The 19,174-nt window shown below is 46.6% G+C and overlaps 1 protein-coding gene across 1 annotated transcript in view; it reads left to right on the plus strand.

The window, feature by feature from the left end:
• The window catches only part of LOC135546640 (roundabout homolog 1-like), a 326,986-nt gene that overhangs the window by 230,334 nt on the left and 77,478 nt on the right, over positions 1-19,174 (plus strand). The window contains 6 exon segments of the mRNA XM_064975229.1: positions 1,635-1,806; positions 4,168-4,373; positions 6,679-6,760; positions 7,041-7,206; positions 7,570-7,736; positions 8,564-8,685. Coding sequence (XP_064831301.1) covers positions 1,635-1,806; positions 4,168-4,373; positions 6,679-6,760; positions 7,041-7,206; positions 7,570-7,736; positions 8,564-8,685 — 915 coding nt within the window.

A 19,174-nucleotide genomic window follows, 5' to 3' on the forward strand; every position in this document is an offset into this window, starting at 1 on the left:
CTGTCTATATGTGCCCTGTCTTCTCTCTTCTATGTCTATATCTGCCCTGTCTTCTCTCTTTTCTCTTTTCTGTCTATATATGTCCTGTCTTCTGTCTTCTCTCTTTATCTGCCATTTCTTCTCTCCTCTCTGTCTATATCTGCCCTGTCTTCTCTCTTCTCTGTCTATATCTGTCCTGTCTTCTCTATTTTCTCTTATCTGTCTATATCTGCCCTGTCTTCTCTCTTCTCTGTCTATATCTGCCCTGTCTTCTCTATTTTCTCTTCTCTGTCTATATCTGCCCTGTCATCTCTCTTCTCTGTCTATATCTGCCCTGTCTTCTCTCTTCTCTGTCTACATCTGCCCTGTCTTCTCTATTCTCTGTCTACATCTGCCCTGTCTTCTCTCCTCTCTGTCTATATCTGCCCTGTCTTCTCTCTTCTCTCTTTATCTGCCCTGTCTTCTCTCTTCTCTGTCAATATCTGCCCTGTCTTCTATCTTCTATGTCTATACCTGTCTTCTCTCCTCTCTGTCTATATGTCTTCTCGCTTCTCTCTTCTCTGTCTATATCTGTCTTCTCTCTTCTCTGTCTATATCTGTCTTCTCTCCTCTGTCTACCGGTCTTCTCTCTTCTCTGGCTAATCAAATCAAATCAAATGTATTTATATAGTCCTTCGTACATCAGCTGATATCTCTCTCAAAGTGCTGTACAGAAACCCAGCCTAAAACCCCATACAGCAAGCAATGCAGTTATAGAAGCACAGTTGCTAGGAAAAACTCCCTAGAAAGGCCAAAACCTAGGAAGAAACCTAGAGAGGAACCAGGCTATGAGGAGTGGCCAGTCCTCGTCTGGTTGTGCCGGGTGGAGATTATAACAGAACATAGCCAAGATGTTTAAATGTTCATAAATGACCAGCATGGTCAAATAATAATAATCACAGTAGTTGTCGAGGGTGCAGCAAGTCAGCACCTCAGGAGTAAATGTCAGTTGGCTTTTCATAGCCGATCATTAAGAGTATCTCTACCGCTCCTGCTGTCTCTGGAGAGTTGAAAACAGCAGGTCTGGGACAGGTAGCATGTCCGGTGAAAAGGTCAGGATTCCATAGCCGCATGCAGAACAGTTGAAACTGGAGCAGCAGCACGGTCAGGTGGACTGGGGACAGCAATGAGTCATCATGCCAGGTAGTCCCGAGGCATGGTCCTAGGGCTCGAGTCCTCAGAGAAAGAGAGAGATTGAGAATTAGAGAGAGCATACTTAAATTCACACAGGACACCGGATAAGACAGGAGAAGTACTCCAGATATAACAAACTGACCCTAGCCCCCCGACACATAAACTACTGCAGCATAAATACTGGAGGCTGAGACAGGAGGGGTCAGGAGACACTGTGACCCCATCCGATGATACCCCCGGACAGGGCCAAACAGGAAGGATATAACCCCACCCACTTTGCCAAAGCACAGCCCCCACACCACTAGAGGGATATCTTCAACCACCAACTTACCATCCTGAGACAAGGCCAAGTATAGCCCACAAAGATCTCCTCCACGGCACAACCCAAGGGGGGGGGGGTCACCAACCCTATATATGTCTATATATGTCTGCTCTCTTCTCTGTATTCATCTGTCCTGTCTTCACTCCTCTCCACCCTCTAGAACCTGCTCTTCTCCTACCAGCCCCCCCAGCCCTCTAGCCGCGTCTCTGTCTCCCAGACGGGGGACCTTACTATCACAGATGCAGAGCGCTCAGATGTGGGCTACTACAGCTGCCAGGCCCTCAACATCGCTGGCTCTGTCATCACCAAGGCCCTGCTGGAGGTCACTGACGGTGAGTGACGGCCCAGAGAGCCAATCACAGAGAACAAAAAATTGCAGTGAAAGAAATGTGGTTTTGATTATCATGGAGTATTCTTGAGACAAGTTGTGAAAATAATTGTTACAAAATTAATGGCCTAGTCTTCAGTAGGAGGGGTTCCGCCAATCAGAGACTCCCAGAATTAGATCTTGGAGACATATTGGTGGTATTGTCACACCATGGCACATAGACATGTAGGGATTTGAATAAATACATAATAATATACTTGTGCTATATTTAAGCGTCTAATGTAAGTATTGAGGTCTGTAGAGTTTTGGCCAGACTGTGCTCCTGTCAGAGGTGGAGACTGTGTGGTGCCTCGTCTTCTCCAGGAGCCTGGCTTGCCTCTTGGCTCTGGGCTGTTGGCTCCTGGCAGTGTAACATTCACGCTGGCTGGTGCCTCCTCTGGGAGTCTCCCCTCATTAACAGACTAGCCTGCTGGTGGAGGGATCTGACTTTGTGGTGAGACCTGCTTCAGACCTCTAATCACTCAGTCAATGCAGCCAGCCTGGTAGTGTAGTGACCTTGGCTCTAGTGACCTTGGCTCTAGTCCCAGAGTGACTTAGCGACTTACTCAGTCTCTCCGGTGACTACAATTTTGTTTAACTCTCACCTAGGTTCAATCTCTCTAACCAGAATCCTCTCACCTAGGTTCAATCTTCTCTCTCCAGACACCTCTCACCAAGGTTCAATCTTCTCTCTCCAGACAGGCCTCTTTATTTAGCACCTCCTCCCTTGACCTTGTGGCTGGGCCTGCTCTCGCTCTCATCAACCCTCTCCCCCTCTCCCTCTCCCCCTCTCTCTCTCCCCCCTCTCTCTCCTTTGCACTCCATCTCTCCCCCTCTCTCTCTCTGTCTCTGTCTCTGTCTCTCTCTCTCTCTCTCTCCCCCCCTCTCTCTCTCCCCCTCTCTCTCTCTCCCCCTCGCCCTCTCTCTGTGGTTTGGCAGGGCCTGTTAGATGGTAGAAGGAGGAGATAATACCAGTTATTAAAGGAGCAGGCCTCTTCTTCTCCCCGGGCAGATCTGGTAATTACAGGTCACAGTGGCAATGTTTTAGTAATTACACCAGCACCAGCACCAAAGAGCCAGTTTCCCATGTAATATACTACACTGCATGTGTGTGTAAATATACAGGCGTACGTGTGTCCTACGCTCTGTATGTGTATCCCATTTTATAATGGATTTGCTATTCATTTTAGTGCCTGTCGTTGAACTAAACAACCTCATGCTTCTGACTAAATCAGCAGCGCTGGCAAAATTGGTTATCAATAGCAGTATTAACATCATTAATGATAACAGCTTCAGTGGTAATCTACATAATGGAGATTTAATGAAGCACATTGAATTAAATCTGTGTGTGTCGACTGGTGAACGCCCAGAGAGAAGGATGAGGGGGAGGATGAGGAGGAGGGAGGGAAAATTCTCCACGGTAAGAACTTTGTCTGCATGGTATTTAAAAGTTTGTTTCACATGTTCTGGGGGGGCTGTAGGTGTCCATGTCTCCACTGGCAGCCAGGAGTCTGGAGCTGCAGGAAGAGGACTTGTTTCGAAGCCTGTTTTATTTTAATTACACCACATTTGTTTGGCTAAGGTCAACTCCTGCTGCTGAATGATTAGAAAATCACTTCCAGTTGTGAAAATTGGATTTCATTGTCTCTGTCTCTTTCTCCATCTACCTTTGCTACCTTCACTCTCTTCAAATACCACACAGCTGCCTTGTGTTTGTGACTTTCTCGCTCTTCTCTGCCTTTTGTGTGTTTCTCTGCACACCTTTCTCTTTCTTCTCTTTTCTTCAATTTCACTCAATATTATTCATTTTTATGTACTTTTGCTCTTTCTATATTCAACCTTATACAGTACCAGTCAAATAGTTTGGACACACCTACTCATTCAACAGTTTTTCTTTATTTTTATTATTTTCTACATTGAAGAATAATAGTGAAGACATCAAAACTATGAAATGACACGTAATCATGTAATAAGTGTTAAACAAAAATCAAAATATATTTTATATTTGAGATTCTTCAAAGTAGCCACCCTTTGCCTTGATGACAGCTTTGCACACTCTTGGCATTCTCTCAACCAGCTTCACCTGGAATGCTTTTCCAACAGTCTTGAAGGAGTTCCCACATATGCTGAGCACTTGTTGGCTGCTTTTCCTTCACTCTGCAGTCCAACTCATCCCAAACATCTCAATTATATTCTCTCCCTCTTATTCACACAGTCTCTAACTCCCCCTGTCTCCATGTCTCTCTCTCTCTCTCTTGCTCTCGCTCTCTTTCTCGCTCTCGCTCTCTCTTTCGCTCTCTCTTGCTCTCTCTTTTTCTCTCTCTAGTTGTGTCGGATCGCCCACCTCCAGTTGTCCGCCAGGGTCCAACCAATCAGACAGTGTCTGTGGATGGGACGGTGGTCCTGAGTTGCCTAGCAACGGGTAACCCCACCCCCACCCTCCTGTGGAGGAAGGACGGTGTGTTGGTGTCCACTCATGACTCCCGGGTCAAACAGCTGGACACGGGCGCACTGCAGATCCGCTACGCCAAGGTAACACACACACGCACACACTGGCACACTCACACACATTTAAAGACACTCAAACATACACAGACACACACACTGACACACACACACATTTAAACACACTCAAACATATACACACACATACACACACACTGACACAAACACACACATTTAAACACAGTCAAACATATACATACACACGCCCACATTTAAACACACTCAAACATATACACACACACACTGACAAACACACATTTAAACACTCTCAAACATATACACACACACAAATTGACACAAACACACATTTAAACACACTCAAACATACACACACTCACACTGACACACACGTACACATTTAAACACACTCAAACATATGCACACACACACAATGACACACACATACACATTTAAATACACTCAAACATATACACACACACACAAATAAACTCTAATTTTCACTGTATAAACACATGGGAGCTTTTCTCTCCAAGCTTTTCAAAGCATAAACATAAAACAATGTATTAATTAATTTTTTGGTTCAGAGTACTAACATTGAGAAAATACATCAAACTGCAGGCGGACTGTGTATGAAGCCTTTATACTACAGGACTGTCTGCTCTACAGAGCAACATGTAGGTCTACTGTAGTGTACCAGCTCACATGGAATATCTTACTGAGGCAGTTGGCTGTCAAATCATATCCTCATTATCCTAATATATGGAAATAAAAACATCATTTCATGGAATTCTCTTTCTATTTGGAGGACAGTTTGACTATTTGTAGACTTCCAAATTGACCTCCGTCACATGTTTACATTTCCAATTAAAGCTCTTCCATTAGCCGAGATATTAATAACGCATTCCCCCAAATCAACTTCACAGCTGTCCTGTATACCCGTCTATACGGCTGGCTGGCTGGCAGAATAACTCCCGCTGCTCGATCAGTAAATAAAGCATGTGATCAGTTCCCTCCTAGCGCCCAGCCAGCCCTCTCCTCTCCTCAGTGAGCTGTCAATCAGCTGTCAGGGATTTTGAAGTGGAGTCTTCGAAGTCACACACACTCTTGTCCTGTCACTCAACCCTCTGAGTGTGACTGGGAGTTGAGTGAAGCAGAACACACTTTCAGGGAGAGACGAGGGGGGTGCCGTCGCGTTCTCAGATGGAGGCGTCAAGGGGTCCGAGTTCTCGTCAGACTGTTGCGATGTCTGTGTGTGTGTTGTGATGACTGCAGGCGTGCTTTGTGTGGTGACAGGGCTGTGGTGAATGGCAATTTACATGAACATGTCATTTATGTTTTACAATGTCTTTGACGTGTGAGATTTTTTCTTCTCATTGATGTAACATTAGTATAGCAATTAGTATACCTATTAGTATAGCTATTACTTTAGCTATTAGTTTAGCTATTAGCTTAGCTATTAGTATAGTTATTAGCTTAGCTATTAGTATAGGTATTAGTTTAGCTATTAGCTTAGCTATTAGTATAGCTATTACTTCAGCTATTAGTTTAGCTATTAGCTTAGCTATTAGTATAGTTATTAGCTTAGCTATTAATATAGGTATTAGTTTAGCTATTAGCTTAGCTATTAGCTTAGCTATTAGTATAGCTATTAGTAATGCTATTAGTATAGCTATTAGTTTAGCTTTTAGTATAGCTATTAGTATAGCTATTAGGAAAGATATTAGTATAGCTATTAGTTTAGCTATTAGTATAGCTATTAGTTTTGTGATGAGGATTTAATGTATTTTTAAGGAGTTTGGTCTGTCTTACCTGTCAGGTTGAACTTAAGATGGACCCTACCTGGAGGCATTTTACAGGACACACACACTCCCTCTCTCACACACTGAGACACACACTCCCTCTCTCACACACTGAGACCCACACTCCCTCTCTCACACACCACTAGAGAGTGTCACCGCATCTGTTCTGTAAAGCAGTCCTGTCCCTGGGGGGATGGGGAGATGAGGGGAGGGGATACGGAGGGGGAGAGGAGAGGAGGTCTCCAATTAGTCTGTGCTCTTGTGGAAATCTTTCCAATTTGACTGGTACAATCCTGCCACTTGGCCATCCCAGCTGCTTTTCCACTTTCTAGAGGGAGAGGTAATAGTGAGATAACCAGGCACTGACGGCTGGCTGCTAGGGACCACACCAGCATGTCAATGAGCAGAGAGAAGGGGAGAGAGAGAGAGAGAGAGAGAGGATGGGGAGGAAGCAGCACTATTTTAGTCCAATTTCACTGATGGCAGACCATGACCAGATAGAACCCTGAGCGATCACTAATCTAGTCCCTCTCTCCTCTCTATTTCCTGTCCTCTTTTCTTCTGTTTTACAGATGGGTGACACAGGCATCTACACATGCATCGCCTCCACTCCCAGTGGCGAGGCCTCGTGGAAAGCCTACCTGGAGGTTCAAGGTAAGCCAGTGGGCTGCTGCCTACTGTCACTGTGGCTTCATTCCATAATGACATTGAATTAAACACATTCAGAATGTAATTTTTGTTGTTGCGTTTGGAATTTCACAATATTGGCACCACCACAGGGAGTGTGCGTGTGAAGGTGTGCCTGAGTCTGTGTGTTTGTGAATGTGCTTAGTATGCCTTCATGTGAGAGACGTTTCCATAGTCAGGCATTACTGATAAAGTATTGATTTAGATTTAAACATCTCATGATACTCTCCTCTCTCCTCATCTTCAGAGTTTGGTGTTCCAGTGCTGCCGGCCAGACCCACTGACCCCAACCTGATCCCCAGTGCCCCCTCCAAACCTGAAGTCACTGATGTCACCCGCACCTCTGTCACCCTGTCTTGGAAGCCCAACCTCACAGGAGCCACGCCCACCTCCTACATCATAGAGGCCTTCAGGTAAGAGGATAGGACCAAAGTAAATAAAGTGATGTCACAGAGTATTTGCAATTATTAAGGATCCCCTTTAGTTTCTGCCAAGGCAGCAGCTACTCTTCCTGGGGTTTATTATGGATCCCCATTAGTTCTTGCCAAGGCAGCAGCTACTCTTCCTGGGGTTTATTATAGATCTCCATTAGTTCCTGCCAGGCAGTTATATACAATTAAAAACATTACATACATTTTCACAACAGATTTCACAACACATTAAGTGTGTGCCATTAGACCACTAATTTACTACCGCATATCTACAATGCCTACAGTCTGAGTGTGTGTATGAACTTTAAACCTGATGTGTAACATCCTGTTCTGTCTTCTCTCTAGTCATGCGTCAGGCAGCAGCTGGCAGACCCTGGCAGAACATGTGAAGACTGAGTCGTATGTACTGAAGGGCCTGAAGGCCAGTGCTGTCTATCTCTTCCTGGTCCGAGCTGCTAACGCCTACGGCCTGAGTGACCCCAGCCCCATCACTGACTCCGTCAAAACACAAGGTGGGTCTCTGCTCTCTCTTAATGCCTTCAAATGGGCCTCTTTAAGCCCCTGTCTAGACCTTTTCCTGTCTAGACTTTGTCCCTGTCTAGACCTTGTCCTCTCTAGACCTTGTCCTGTCTAGACCTTGTCCCTGTCGAGACTTTGTCCCTGTCTAGATCTTGTCCCTGTCTAGACCTTGTCCCTGTCTAGACCTTGTCCCTGTCTAGACCTTGTCTTGTCTGGACCTTGTCCCTGTCTAGACTTTGTCCCTGTCTAGACCTTGTCCCTGTCTAGACTTGTCCCTGTCTAGACTTTGTCCCTGTCTAGACCTTGTCCCTGTCTAGATGTTGTCCCTGTATAGACCTTGTCCCTGTCTAGACTTTGTCCCTGTCTGCACCTTGTCCCTGTCTAGACGTTGTCCCTGTCTAGACTTTGTCCCTGTCTAGACTTTGTCCCTGTCTAGACTTTGTCCCTGCCTAGACTTTGTCCCTGTCTAGACTTTGTCCCTGCCTAGACTTTGTCCCTGTCTGCACCTTGTCCCTGTCTGCATCTTGTCCCTGTCTACACCTTGTCCCTGTCTGCATCTTGTCCGTGTCTACACCTTGTCCCTGTCTGGACCTTTTCCCTGTCTACACTTTGTCCCTGTCTGCATCTTGTCCCTGTCTGCACCTTGTCCCTGTCTGCATCTTGTCCCTGTCTACACCTTGTCCCTGTCTGGACCTTGTCCCTGTCTAAACCTTGTCCCTGTCTGGACCCTCTGCTGTTCTTACTGTGTGTGTGTGTGTGTGTGTGTGTGTGTGTGTGTGTGTGTGTGTGTGTGTGTGTGTGTGTGTGTGTGTGTGTGCAGATATCCCCCCCACCAGTCAGGGAGTGGACCACCGTCAAATCCAGAGGGAGTTAGGAGAGGTGGTCATCCACCTTCACAACCCCACCATCCTCTCCTCCTCCTCTGTCAGAGTGCAGTGGACGGTGAGTGGTTATCTCTGCTTCAAAACAGGGCTTTAGCGATTACAATCCCAATGAGTACCTCTTGTAAACTCATGTACTGTATGCATATGGTGTATGTATTCATTTGATACCTATTGTGTATTTTGTATGTTTTAGCATAGATTGTTTTTGCTCCAGTCACCATTTGGAGTGGCAAGGTCTGGAGCGCTCTGGGCTCACGGTCGATTTGTTTGTCCACTCAGCAGTGCTAATGTCCTAGTGTCCTGTAGAGGACGGACACTGCACTGTAGAAACAGAAAACAGAGAACAGACTGAAACCCTGTCAAAACTCTGTCCATCTGGTCAGGCCAGTCACACTGGCCAGCACTGCTGCTGTTGGTCCAGTCTACCTGTCGGTCTGTCTGTCTGTCTGTCTGTCTGTCTGTCTGTCTGTCTGTCTGTCTGTCTGTCTGTCTGTCTGTCTGTCTGTCTCTCTGTCTCTCTGTCTGTCTTCAGTCAGAGCTACACCAACCCACCACGGCCCACTCAAAACACTCCACAACAGACAGTCCACTGCATAAGCCGCCCAGCAGCGCAGCTAGCAAGCCTGTGCCCTCCCAGATTGAAAACACCTGACTGCTGTTAAATTAATACAAGTGAGAAGGAAGAGGCAGCCAACTAGTGCTCTCAGGATGAAGTAGGTTGTAGATGTGGTAGGAGGGGGGGGGGTGTAGATTTGGTAGGAGGGGGGGTTGTAGATGTGGTAGGAGAGGGGGATTGTAGGTGTGGTAGGAGGGGGTTGTAGATGTGGTAGGAGGGGGGATTGTAGATGTGGTAGGAGGCGGGGGAGGTTGTAGATTTGGTAGGAGGGGAGGGTTGTAGATGTGGTAGGAGAGGGGGGGAGGTTGTAGATGTGGTAGGAGGGGGGTTGTAGATTTGGTAGGAGAGGGGGGGGGGTTGTAGATGTGGTAGGAGAGGGGGAGGTTGTAGATGTGGTAGGAGAGGTGGAGGAGAAGGAGAAAAGACGAGAATAAGGGCAGCTTGAAGAGGTATTAGGAAGTCTCTGCTGTAAGATAGTGGATATCTTATTCTATATTCTGTTGGGCTGAAGAGAAGAACAGTATAACTGTACACTTCACTAGTTGCATTAGACAAACTGTATTCTATAAACGGCCGTCTCCCAGTTACCATGTCTAACAGCCCGTCTCCCAGTTACCATGTCTGACAGCCCGTCTACCAGTTACCATGTCTAGGACAGGGGGCCCGTTCCCAGTTACCATGGGGGACAGGTTGTCCATGTCTGACAAGGTTCTCCATGTCTGACAGGTCTCCCAGTTACCATGTCTGACAGCCCGTTCTCCATGTCTAGGACAGGGGGAGTTACCCTGTCTGACAGCCCGTCTCCCAGTTACCATGTCTGACAGCCCGTCTCCCAGTTACCATGACTGACAGCCCGTCTCCCAGTTAGGAAGTCTCTCTGACAGATAGTGGATCTCTTATTCTATATTCTGACGGCCTGGTGCCCAGTTACCCTGTCTGACAGCCGTCTCCCAGTTACCATGTCTGACAGCCCGTCTCCCAGTTACCATGTCTGACAGCCGTCTCCCAGTTACCATGTCTGACAGCCGTCTCCCAGTTACCATGTCTGACAGACTGGTGCCCAGTTACCATGTCTGACGGCCTGGTGCCCAGTTACCATGTCTGACGGCCTGGTGCCCAGTTACCCTGTCTGACGGCCTGGTGCCCAGTTACCCTGTCTGACGGCCTGGTGCCCAGTTACCATGTCTGACAGCCTGGTGCCCAGTTACCATGTCTGACGGCCTGGTGCCCAGTTACCATGTCTGACAGCCGTCTCCCAGTTACCATGTCTGACAGCCGTCTCCCAGTTACCATGTCTGACAGCCTGGTCCCAGTTACCATGTCTGACGGCCTGGTGCCCAGTTACCATGTCTGACAGCCCGTCTCCCAGTTACCATGTCTGACAGCCCGTCTCCCAGTTACCAAGTCTGACAGCCCGTCTCCCAGTTACCATGTCTGACAGCCCGTCTCCCAGTTACCATGTCTGACAGCCCGTCTCCCAGTTACCATGTCTGACAGCCCGTCTCCCAGTTACCCTGTCTGACGGCCTGGTGCCCAGTTACCATGACTGACAGCCTGGTCTCCCAGTTACCATGTCTGACAGCCTGGTGTCCCAGTTACCATGTCTGACAGCCTGGTGCCCAGTTACCATGTCTGACGGCCTGGTGCCCAGTTACCATGACTGACAGCCCGTCTCCCAGTTACCATGTCTGACAGCCCGTCTCCCAGTTACCATGTCTGACGGCCTGGTGCCCAGTTACCATGTCTGACAGCCGTCTCCCAGTTACCATGTCTGACAGCCCGTCTCCCAGTTACCATGTCTGACGGCCTGGTGCCCAGTTACCATGTCTGACGGCCTGGTGCCCAGTTACCATGTCTGACGGCCTGGTGCCCAGTTACCCTGTCTGACAGCCTGGTGCCCAGTTACCATGACTGACAGCCCGTCTCCCAGTTACCCTGTCTGACAGCCTGGTGCCCAGTTACCATGTCTGACAGCCGTCTCCCAGTTACCATGTCTGACGGCCTGGTGCCCAGTTACCATGTCTGACAGCCGTCTCCCAGTTACCATGTCTGACAGCCGTCTCCCAGTTACCATGTCTGACAGCCGTCTCCCAGTTACCATGTCTGACGGCCTGGTGCCCAGTTACCATGTCTGACGGCCTGGTGCCCAGTTACCCTGTCTGACGGCCTGGTGCCCAGTTACCATGTCTGACAGCCGTCTCCCAGTTACCATGTCTGACAGCCCGTCTCCCAGTTACCATGTCTGACGGCCTGGTGCACAGTTACCATGTCTGACGGCCTGGTGCCCAGTTACCATGTCTGACGGCCTGGTGCCCAGTTACCCTGTCTGACGGCCTGGTGCCCAGTTACCATGTCTGACAGCCGTCTCCCAGTTACCATGTCTGACGGCCTGGTGCCCAGTTACCATGTCTGACAGCCGTCTCCCAGTTACCCTGTCTGACGGCCTGGTGCCCAGTTACCATGTCTGACAGCCGTCTCCCAGTTACCATGTCTGACAGCCGTCTCCCAGTTACCCTGTCTGACGGCCTGGTGCCCAGTTACCATGTCTGACGGCCTGGTGCCCAGTTACCATGTCTGACAGCCTGGTGCCCAGTTACCCTGTCTGACGGCCTGGTGCCCAGTTACCATGTCTGACAGCCGTCTCCCAGTTACCATGTCTGACAGCCCGTCTCCCAGTTACCATGTCTGACGGCCTGGTGCCCAGTTACCATGTCTGACGGCCTGGTGCCCAGTTACCATGTCTGTGCCCTGACTGACGGCCTGGTGCCCAGTTACCATGTCTGACGGCCTGGTGCCCAGTTACCATGTCTGACAGCCTGGTGCCCAGTTACCATGTCTGACGGCCTGGTGCCCAGTTACCATGTCTGACGGCCTGGTGCCCAGTTACCATGTCTGACAGCCTGGTGCCCAGTTACCATGTCTGACAGCCTGGTGCCCAGTTACCATGTCTGACGGCCTGGTGCCCAGTTACCATGTCTGACAGCCCAGTTACCCTGTCTGACGGCCTGGTGCCCAGTTACCATGTCTGACATGTCTCCCAGACAGCCGTCTCCCAGTTACCATGTCTGACAGCCGTCTCCCAGTTACCCTGTCTGACGGCCTGGTGCCCAGTTACCATGTCTGACAGCCGTCTTCCAGTTACCATGTCTGACAGCCTGGTGCCCAGTTACCATGTCTGACGGCCTGGTGCCCAGTTACCTTGTCTGACGGCCTGGTGCCCAGTTACCATGTCTGACGGCCTGGTGCCCAGTTACCATGTCTGACGGCCTGGTGCCCAGTTACCCTGTCTGACGGCCTGGTGCCCAGTTACCATGTCTGACAGCCTGGTCTCCCAGTTACCATGTCTGACAGCCTGTCTGCCCAGTTACCATGTCTGACGGCCTGGTGCCCAGTTACCATGTCTGACGGCCTGGTGCCCAGTTACCATGTCTGACGGCCTGGTGCCCAGTTACCCTGTCTGACGGCCTGGTGCCCAGTTACCATGTCTGACAGCCGTCTCCCAGTTACCCTGTCTGACGGCCTGGTGCCCAGTTACCATGTCTGACAGCCGTCTCCCAGTTACCATGTCTGACAGCCCGTCTCCCAGTTACCATGTCTGACGGCCTGGTCTCCCAGTTACCATGTCTGACGGCCTGGTGCCCAGTTACCATGTCTGACGGCCTGGTGCCCCTGGTGCCCAGTTACCATGTCTGACAGCCCTGGTGCCCAGTTACCATGTCTGGTGACAGGCCTGGTGCCCAGTTACCATGTCTGACGGCCTGGTGCCCAGTTACCCTGTCTGACGGCCTGGTGCCCAGTTACCATGTCTGACAGCCGTCTCCCAGTTACCCTGTCTGACGGCCTGGTGCCCAGTTACCATGTCTGACAGCCGTCTCCCAGTTACCCTGTCTGACGGCCTGGTGCCCAGTTACCATGTCTGACAGCCGTCTCCCAGTTACCATGTCTGACAGCCCGTCTCCCAGTTACCCTGTCTGACGGCCTGGTGCACAGTTACCATGTCTGACGGCCTGGTGCCCAGTTACCATGTCTGACAGCCTGGTGCCCAGTTACCCTGTCTGACGGCCTGGTGCCCAGTTACCATGTTACCCTCCCAGTTACCATGTCTGACAGGCCTGATGCCCAGTTACCATGTCTGACGGCCTGGTGCCCAGTTACCATGTCTGACGGCCTGGTGCCCAGTTACCCTGTCTGACGGCCTGGTGCCCAGTTACCCTGCCAGTTACCCTGTCGGCCTGGTGCCCAGTTAGCCGTCTCCCAGTTACCCTGTCTGACGGCCTGGTGCCCAGTTACCATGTCTGACATGTCTCCCAGTTACCATGTCTGACAGCCCGTCTCCCAGTTACCCTGGTGCACAGTTACCATGTCTGACGGCCTGGTGCCCAGTTACCATGTCTGACGGCCTGGTGCCCAGTTACCATGTCTGACGGCCTGGTGCCCAGTTACCATGTCTGACAGCCGTCTCCCAGTTACCATGTCTGACAGTCTCCCAGTTAACTCCAGTTACCCTGTCTGACGGCCTGGTGCCCAGTTACCCTGTCTGACGGCCTGGTGCCCAGTTACCATGTCTGACAGCCGTCTCCCAGTTACCATGTCTGACAGCCGTCTCCCAGTTACCCTGTCTGACGGCCTGGTGCCCAGTTACCCTGTCTGACGGCCCGTCTCCCAGTTACCATGTCTGACAGCCCGTCTCCCAGTTACCATGTCTGACAGCCCGTCTCCCAGTTACCATGTCTGACAGCCGTCTCCCAGTTACCATGTCTGACAGCCCGTCTCCCAGTTACCCTGTCTGACGGCCTGGTGCCCAGTTACCATGTCTGACGGCCTGGTGCCCAGTTACCATGTCTGACGGCCTGGTGCCCAGTTACCATGTCTGACGGCCTGGTGCCCAGTTACCATGTCTGACAGCCGTCTCCCAGTTACCCTGTCTGACAGCCTGGTGCCCAGTTACCATGTCTGACAGCCGTCTCCCAGTTACCCTGTCTGACGGCCTGGTGCCCAGTTACCATGTCTGACAGCCGTCTCCCAGTTACCATGTCTGACAGCCCGTCTCCCAGTTAACCTGTCTGACGGCCTGATGCCCAGTTACCCTGTCTGACGGCCTGGTGCACAGTTACCCTGTCTGACGGCCTGGTGCACAGCTACCCTGTCTGACGGCCTGGTGCACAGCTACCCTGTCTGACGGCCTGATGCCCAGTTACCCTGTCTGACGGCCTGGTTCCCTGCTACCCTGTCTGACGGCCTGATGCCCAGTTACCCTATCTGACGGCCTGATGCCCAGTTACCCTGTCTGACGGCCTGATGCCCAGTTACCCTGTCTGACGGCCTGATGCCCAGTTACCCTGTCTGACGGCCTGATGCCAGTTACCAACTAGGTTTTCCACCATTAGTCACTAACAACTTTACATGCACTCTTTACATGTCCGTGGTTTGATCGATTTTGGGGGGTTAAATCCAATCTCATGGCAGTTTCTAGCTTGTATGTTGTTCTTATGTGTTTCTGCTTAACGCTTGCACTTTTCTGAGCCTAATGAAGACCACCTGAGCTGACAGCACATTTTATAGGAGGGATAAAAAATAAATATCTAAAACTTTATAAGCAAGGTCTGCCTGCCTTACACATGGATGATAATACACTACACTAGAGAGTACACTACAGTACACTACAGTACAGTGCACTGAAATACAGTACAGTAAAATACGCTAGAGTACAGTACACTACACTAAATTACAGTGCACTAGAGTACAATACACTACAGTATAGTACAGTACACTAGAGTACATTACAGTAAAGTACATTACAGTACACAACAGTAGAGTACAGTACACTACAGTACATTTGTTGAATTTTCTGTTGTAACATCAAATCCACAATAGCCAATTCAAAAAACTTCACAGCTAATATTGTAAATCGGAATCCTGAAACACTTTCTCTTCAGTGATTCAAAAATAATTCTAAACCCCAATCTAAAACTCCATTATAACTCATTTATATTAAAATTAGTAACCCAACTGACCACAATTCATTATACAAATGGCTCTCCCTCGGGGCTGATCAGACTCCAAAAATAGCCATAATAAGGTCAATAGGTCATACCACCCTTTTATAGTCATGTTCCATACTACATTAGACATATTAAAGAACCCTTTAGCCTTAAAATAAAAAAATCACTTGTGTAACTAAAACTCATAAAATAAAAACTCATAAGGTTCCATATGTGAGCGTGCCTCTTTAAAATAGCTTTGCACTAAAACAAATAGTCCTAACAAATGTTTTATGTGTATATATTTGCAAACCTTGATGGATAATCAAGACTTCCAGATCTTTTTCAATTTGTTCGTTTATGGCCGCTATCTCCCCCATTCTCCCCAAGGTTATAATCCCAGGAAATTTCTGAAAGTGAGACACAACACGCCTAACTAGCATTCACTATGCTACTTCGATTCAGAAACTCAAAAGTGAACTATAACTAAACCTAATGATAATTCCCCTTTGACTCAAATCATTAATCATAAGTTTTAAACATCGTCTACGTATATGTTTACTTAAATGAACATGCCACCCTTAGATACAATTAACCTGATAACATTATTATCCAATGCATTACTTTTTCCCTCTGCCGCAAATGTCGTACATTTCTCAGTGTAAAAAAATCCGTAATTTAATCCCAGATATTTAATAAAAATGCAGTCGCATTCTCCCATGGCTCCTTTTATTTACTTATTATAGATAACTTCCATCCGTCCCGGAATAAAGAATCCTACTTAAACACACCAGAACACAATGTTTAATTAAGTTAAATCAAACCCTAAAATTGACCATAACCAGTAAACAAATTAACAAACCACTTTTATCAGCAAAAAAACAAACTATACAAAAACTCACTACTATAATGCTTCAGATGATAAATTTACTCAGACTCATGTTTACATCTGTTAGTTCCTCGAGAAAAAAAACAACTTGCCCCTGTTACAGATTTCTATGTATCAGGGGAAAAGCTTGAATAACCAAATTCAACCTAGCTAATTTCCCAAAACATATGCAGTTATGTTTTTCTATAGAGGTTGCTTTTCAACTTTAAATACCCTAACGTGGTTCTACACAATGGAAACAGTGCTCAACTTCACTGGTGTTACATAAACAATCAAACCCGGAATTGACAACCATCAGAATCCATTATCACGATGTTTTACAATACAGACATCCAGTCTACCTTTCTCATAGCCTAATAATTCTGATAATCCCTTCACATCATTCGTTTTAAATCTCTCAATCTTTCATGTAACTCATTCAGTCTATCTTCAAATTGTCGTCACAAAATATTTTATATACTGCCATGCACTCAAACTACTGTGATAAACGTGCACTGTCCCTTTAAGATAAGACAGATACTTGTTCCCGTAATGAAAAACAGATAGTATTTTTAGAATACGTTAACTTGTTCGAATTCACTGCCGTTACCTAACCAAATATCAATACTCGGAAAAACACTCACAACTTTTTACGATTAAATGATTCTTACCTATTGTATAGTCCAAAGCGTTGCACTATATAGCCCATTGAGTGCCTAGCACTTCCGCTGCAAGCTGTAGCATCTTTTCAGACTATCTTTACGATACTTCTCCTTTAAAAAAAAATATTTGGAACTTTAAGCCACTTTTGAAAAGTAACTCTAAGCTATAATGCACGCATTTTCCCTCTAAATGCCACAACCCCTTTTCTGTTTAAATTTGAGGAACGATGTTGTTCAACGTGAAATGACGACGCAAATCTGCCTGCCTCTGTAAAATATATATTCCCTATTCAGATTGAGTTCAGTTTTAAATTCTAATCAACAGAGTAAAACCAACCAAACTTCTCAACTTTCTATACCCTAACATTTAAACGTACCATGTTTTGTGCTAAATTTATCGTATGTCAGTCGATTCAAAAAAGAGCTATAACATCCACGAAATTGTATCGTATCTCTCCGTTATTCCCTACATTTAACTTTAGGTGACTTTCTCTTCTATGATACATTTATTTAAATACAACTCCCATCTCAATACATTATTCCACCAGATCATTTTGGGAAAAATAGTGTATTGTCTCGCCATTATTTTTAATGATTTCTTTTTTCAATTTGAGTCTAAAATACCTATTAACGTTTTAGTTCATATTTTATACATACACTGGCGATCGTATTTTTCAGGCAAAACATGCAAATAGGTGAATTACAATCTAAAATCAATTTTAGTCTATCGGTTTCAAAGCTGAAATACATACCTAGGTGTCCCGCCATTAAAATGATTGTGTTTCCCCGCCAATAATTATATTATTACAATTGTCTTTAGTCGCAAAACTTTGACACCGAGAATTCCCAGAAAATCGTCCTAATTTAAAACCCTTCCTGGCTATATTAGTAAAATCAGCTTCCATTCAGGTTCTTTGTCTGAGTCAGATTTTGGACGCCTCCTTTCCATTCTCTTTGTTCTCCTATAACGGTTCTCCTATAATCTCCTGCTAGTTTCCGACACTTTCTTTGAGGAATTTCCAAACATCCTTACAGTTACTTAGCTATGGTATTTAATCACTTATCTATGCCTTTCTATATTTCATTTTAAATCCTATGTGCGTGTCTTTCTACGAATTTGCAATTTACCGTTACTTAATTACTTTATTATGTGTGTGTGTCTTTAAAATTAGCCAGTATGTATTTTCCTTCCTGTGAACCACGTCTATAGAAGACTTTTGATCGGACATTACATTTCACCCGTAGGATATTCTTTTTGGGACTTTCAATGTTAATATATCATATCTCACTACTCTAGACTAAGTTAACCTATCCTTTTTGGATATTAATTTCTTTCAGCATCGTACAGGTTCAATTATTCTGATCGCCTAGAATTACCCTGCCTTCTCACCAAGCCTAATTTATCCTCACCTGTTTTATATATATCTTATCTGCTACTTCTTGATAGTCAGACTACTTCCCATATACAGATAGTACAGTACACTAAAATACGCTAGAGTACAGTACACTACACTAAATTACACTGCACTAGAGTACAGTACACTATAGTACAGTAAACTATGGTACAGTACAGTATAGTACAGTACACTAGAGTACATTACAGTAAAGTACATTACAGTACACTACAGTAGAGTACAGTACACTACAGTACATTTGTTGAAGGAATTTAATTCCTCTGTTTTAATTCCCAATCAAAATTAAACACTGTCAATTCATAAGAATTTGTAAGACCCTTATTTTATAGGAATGGACAGAGCCCAGTCTTAAAAGTCAAGTAACAGCCTTTAATCAAGAGAGTACTGCCACAATACAGGTTACCACAGGTTATAAACTGAAAATGACATCCTTAGTTCCAGCCCCAATCCGTGCCACATCCGTTCCAGTACAAAGGCTGTCTCTCCAGCCTACCCACATCCGCCTCCCTAAAAATTTAATATAATTTATGACTCAAGGCCTTTTCGAGTAGATAAGCATTCAAATAGCAGTCTGAAGTTTTGTACCAAGGAACAGACAGTCATTGTTCTAACTTTTGCCCACGTTCACACACATTATTTTCATTACTAGGATCAAGAAAAAACTCATACATATACAGTAACATTTAGTAATCTGATTAGTACATATACAGTAACATAATAGTATTCGGATTAGTAACTGACTGTAACTGACTATAACTGACTATAACTGACTATGACTGACCGTGACTGACTATAACTGACTATAACTGACTATGACTGACTTTAACTGACTATAACTGACTGTGACTGACTGTGACTGACTATAACTGGCTGTGACTGACTATGGCTGACTGACTGTGACTGACTATAACTGACTATAACTGACTATGACTGACTATAACTGACTGTGATTGTGACTGACTATGACTGACTGTGACTGACTGTAACTGACTATAACTGACTGTG

Source organism: Oncorhynchus masou, chromosome 9 (assembly GCF_036934945.1).
Source record: "Oncorhynchus masou masou isolate Uvic2021 chromosome 9, UVic_Omas_1.1, whole genome shotgun sequence".
Lineage (NCBI taxonomy): Eukaryota > Metazoa > Chordata > Actinopteri > Salmoniformes > Salmonidae > Oncorhynchus > Oncorhynchus masou.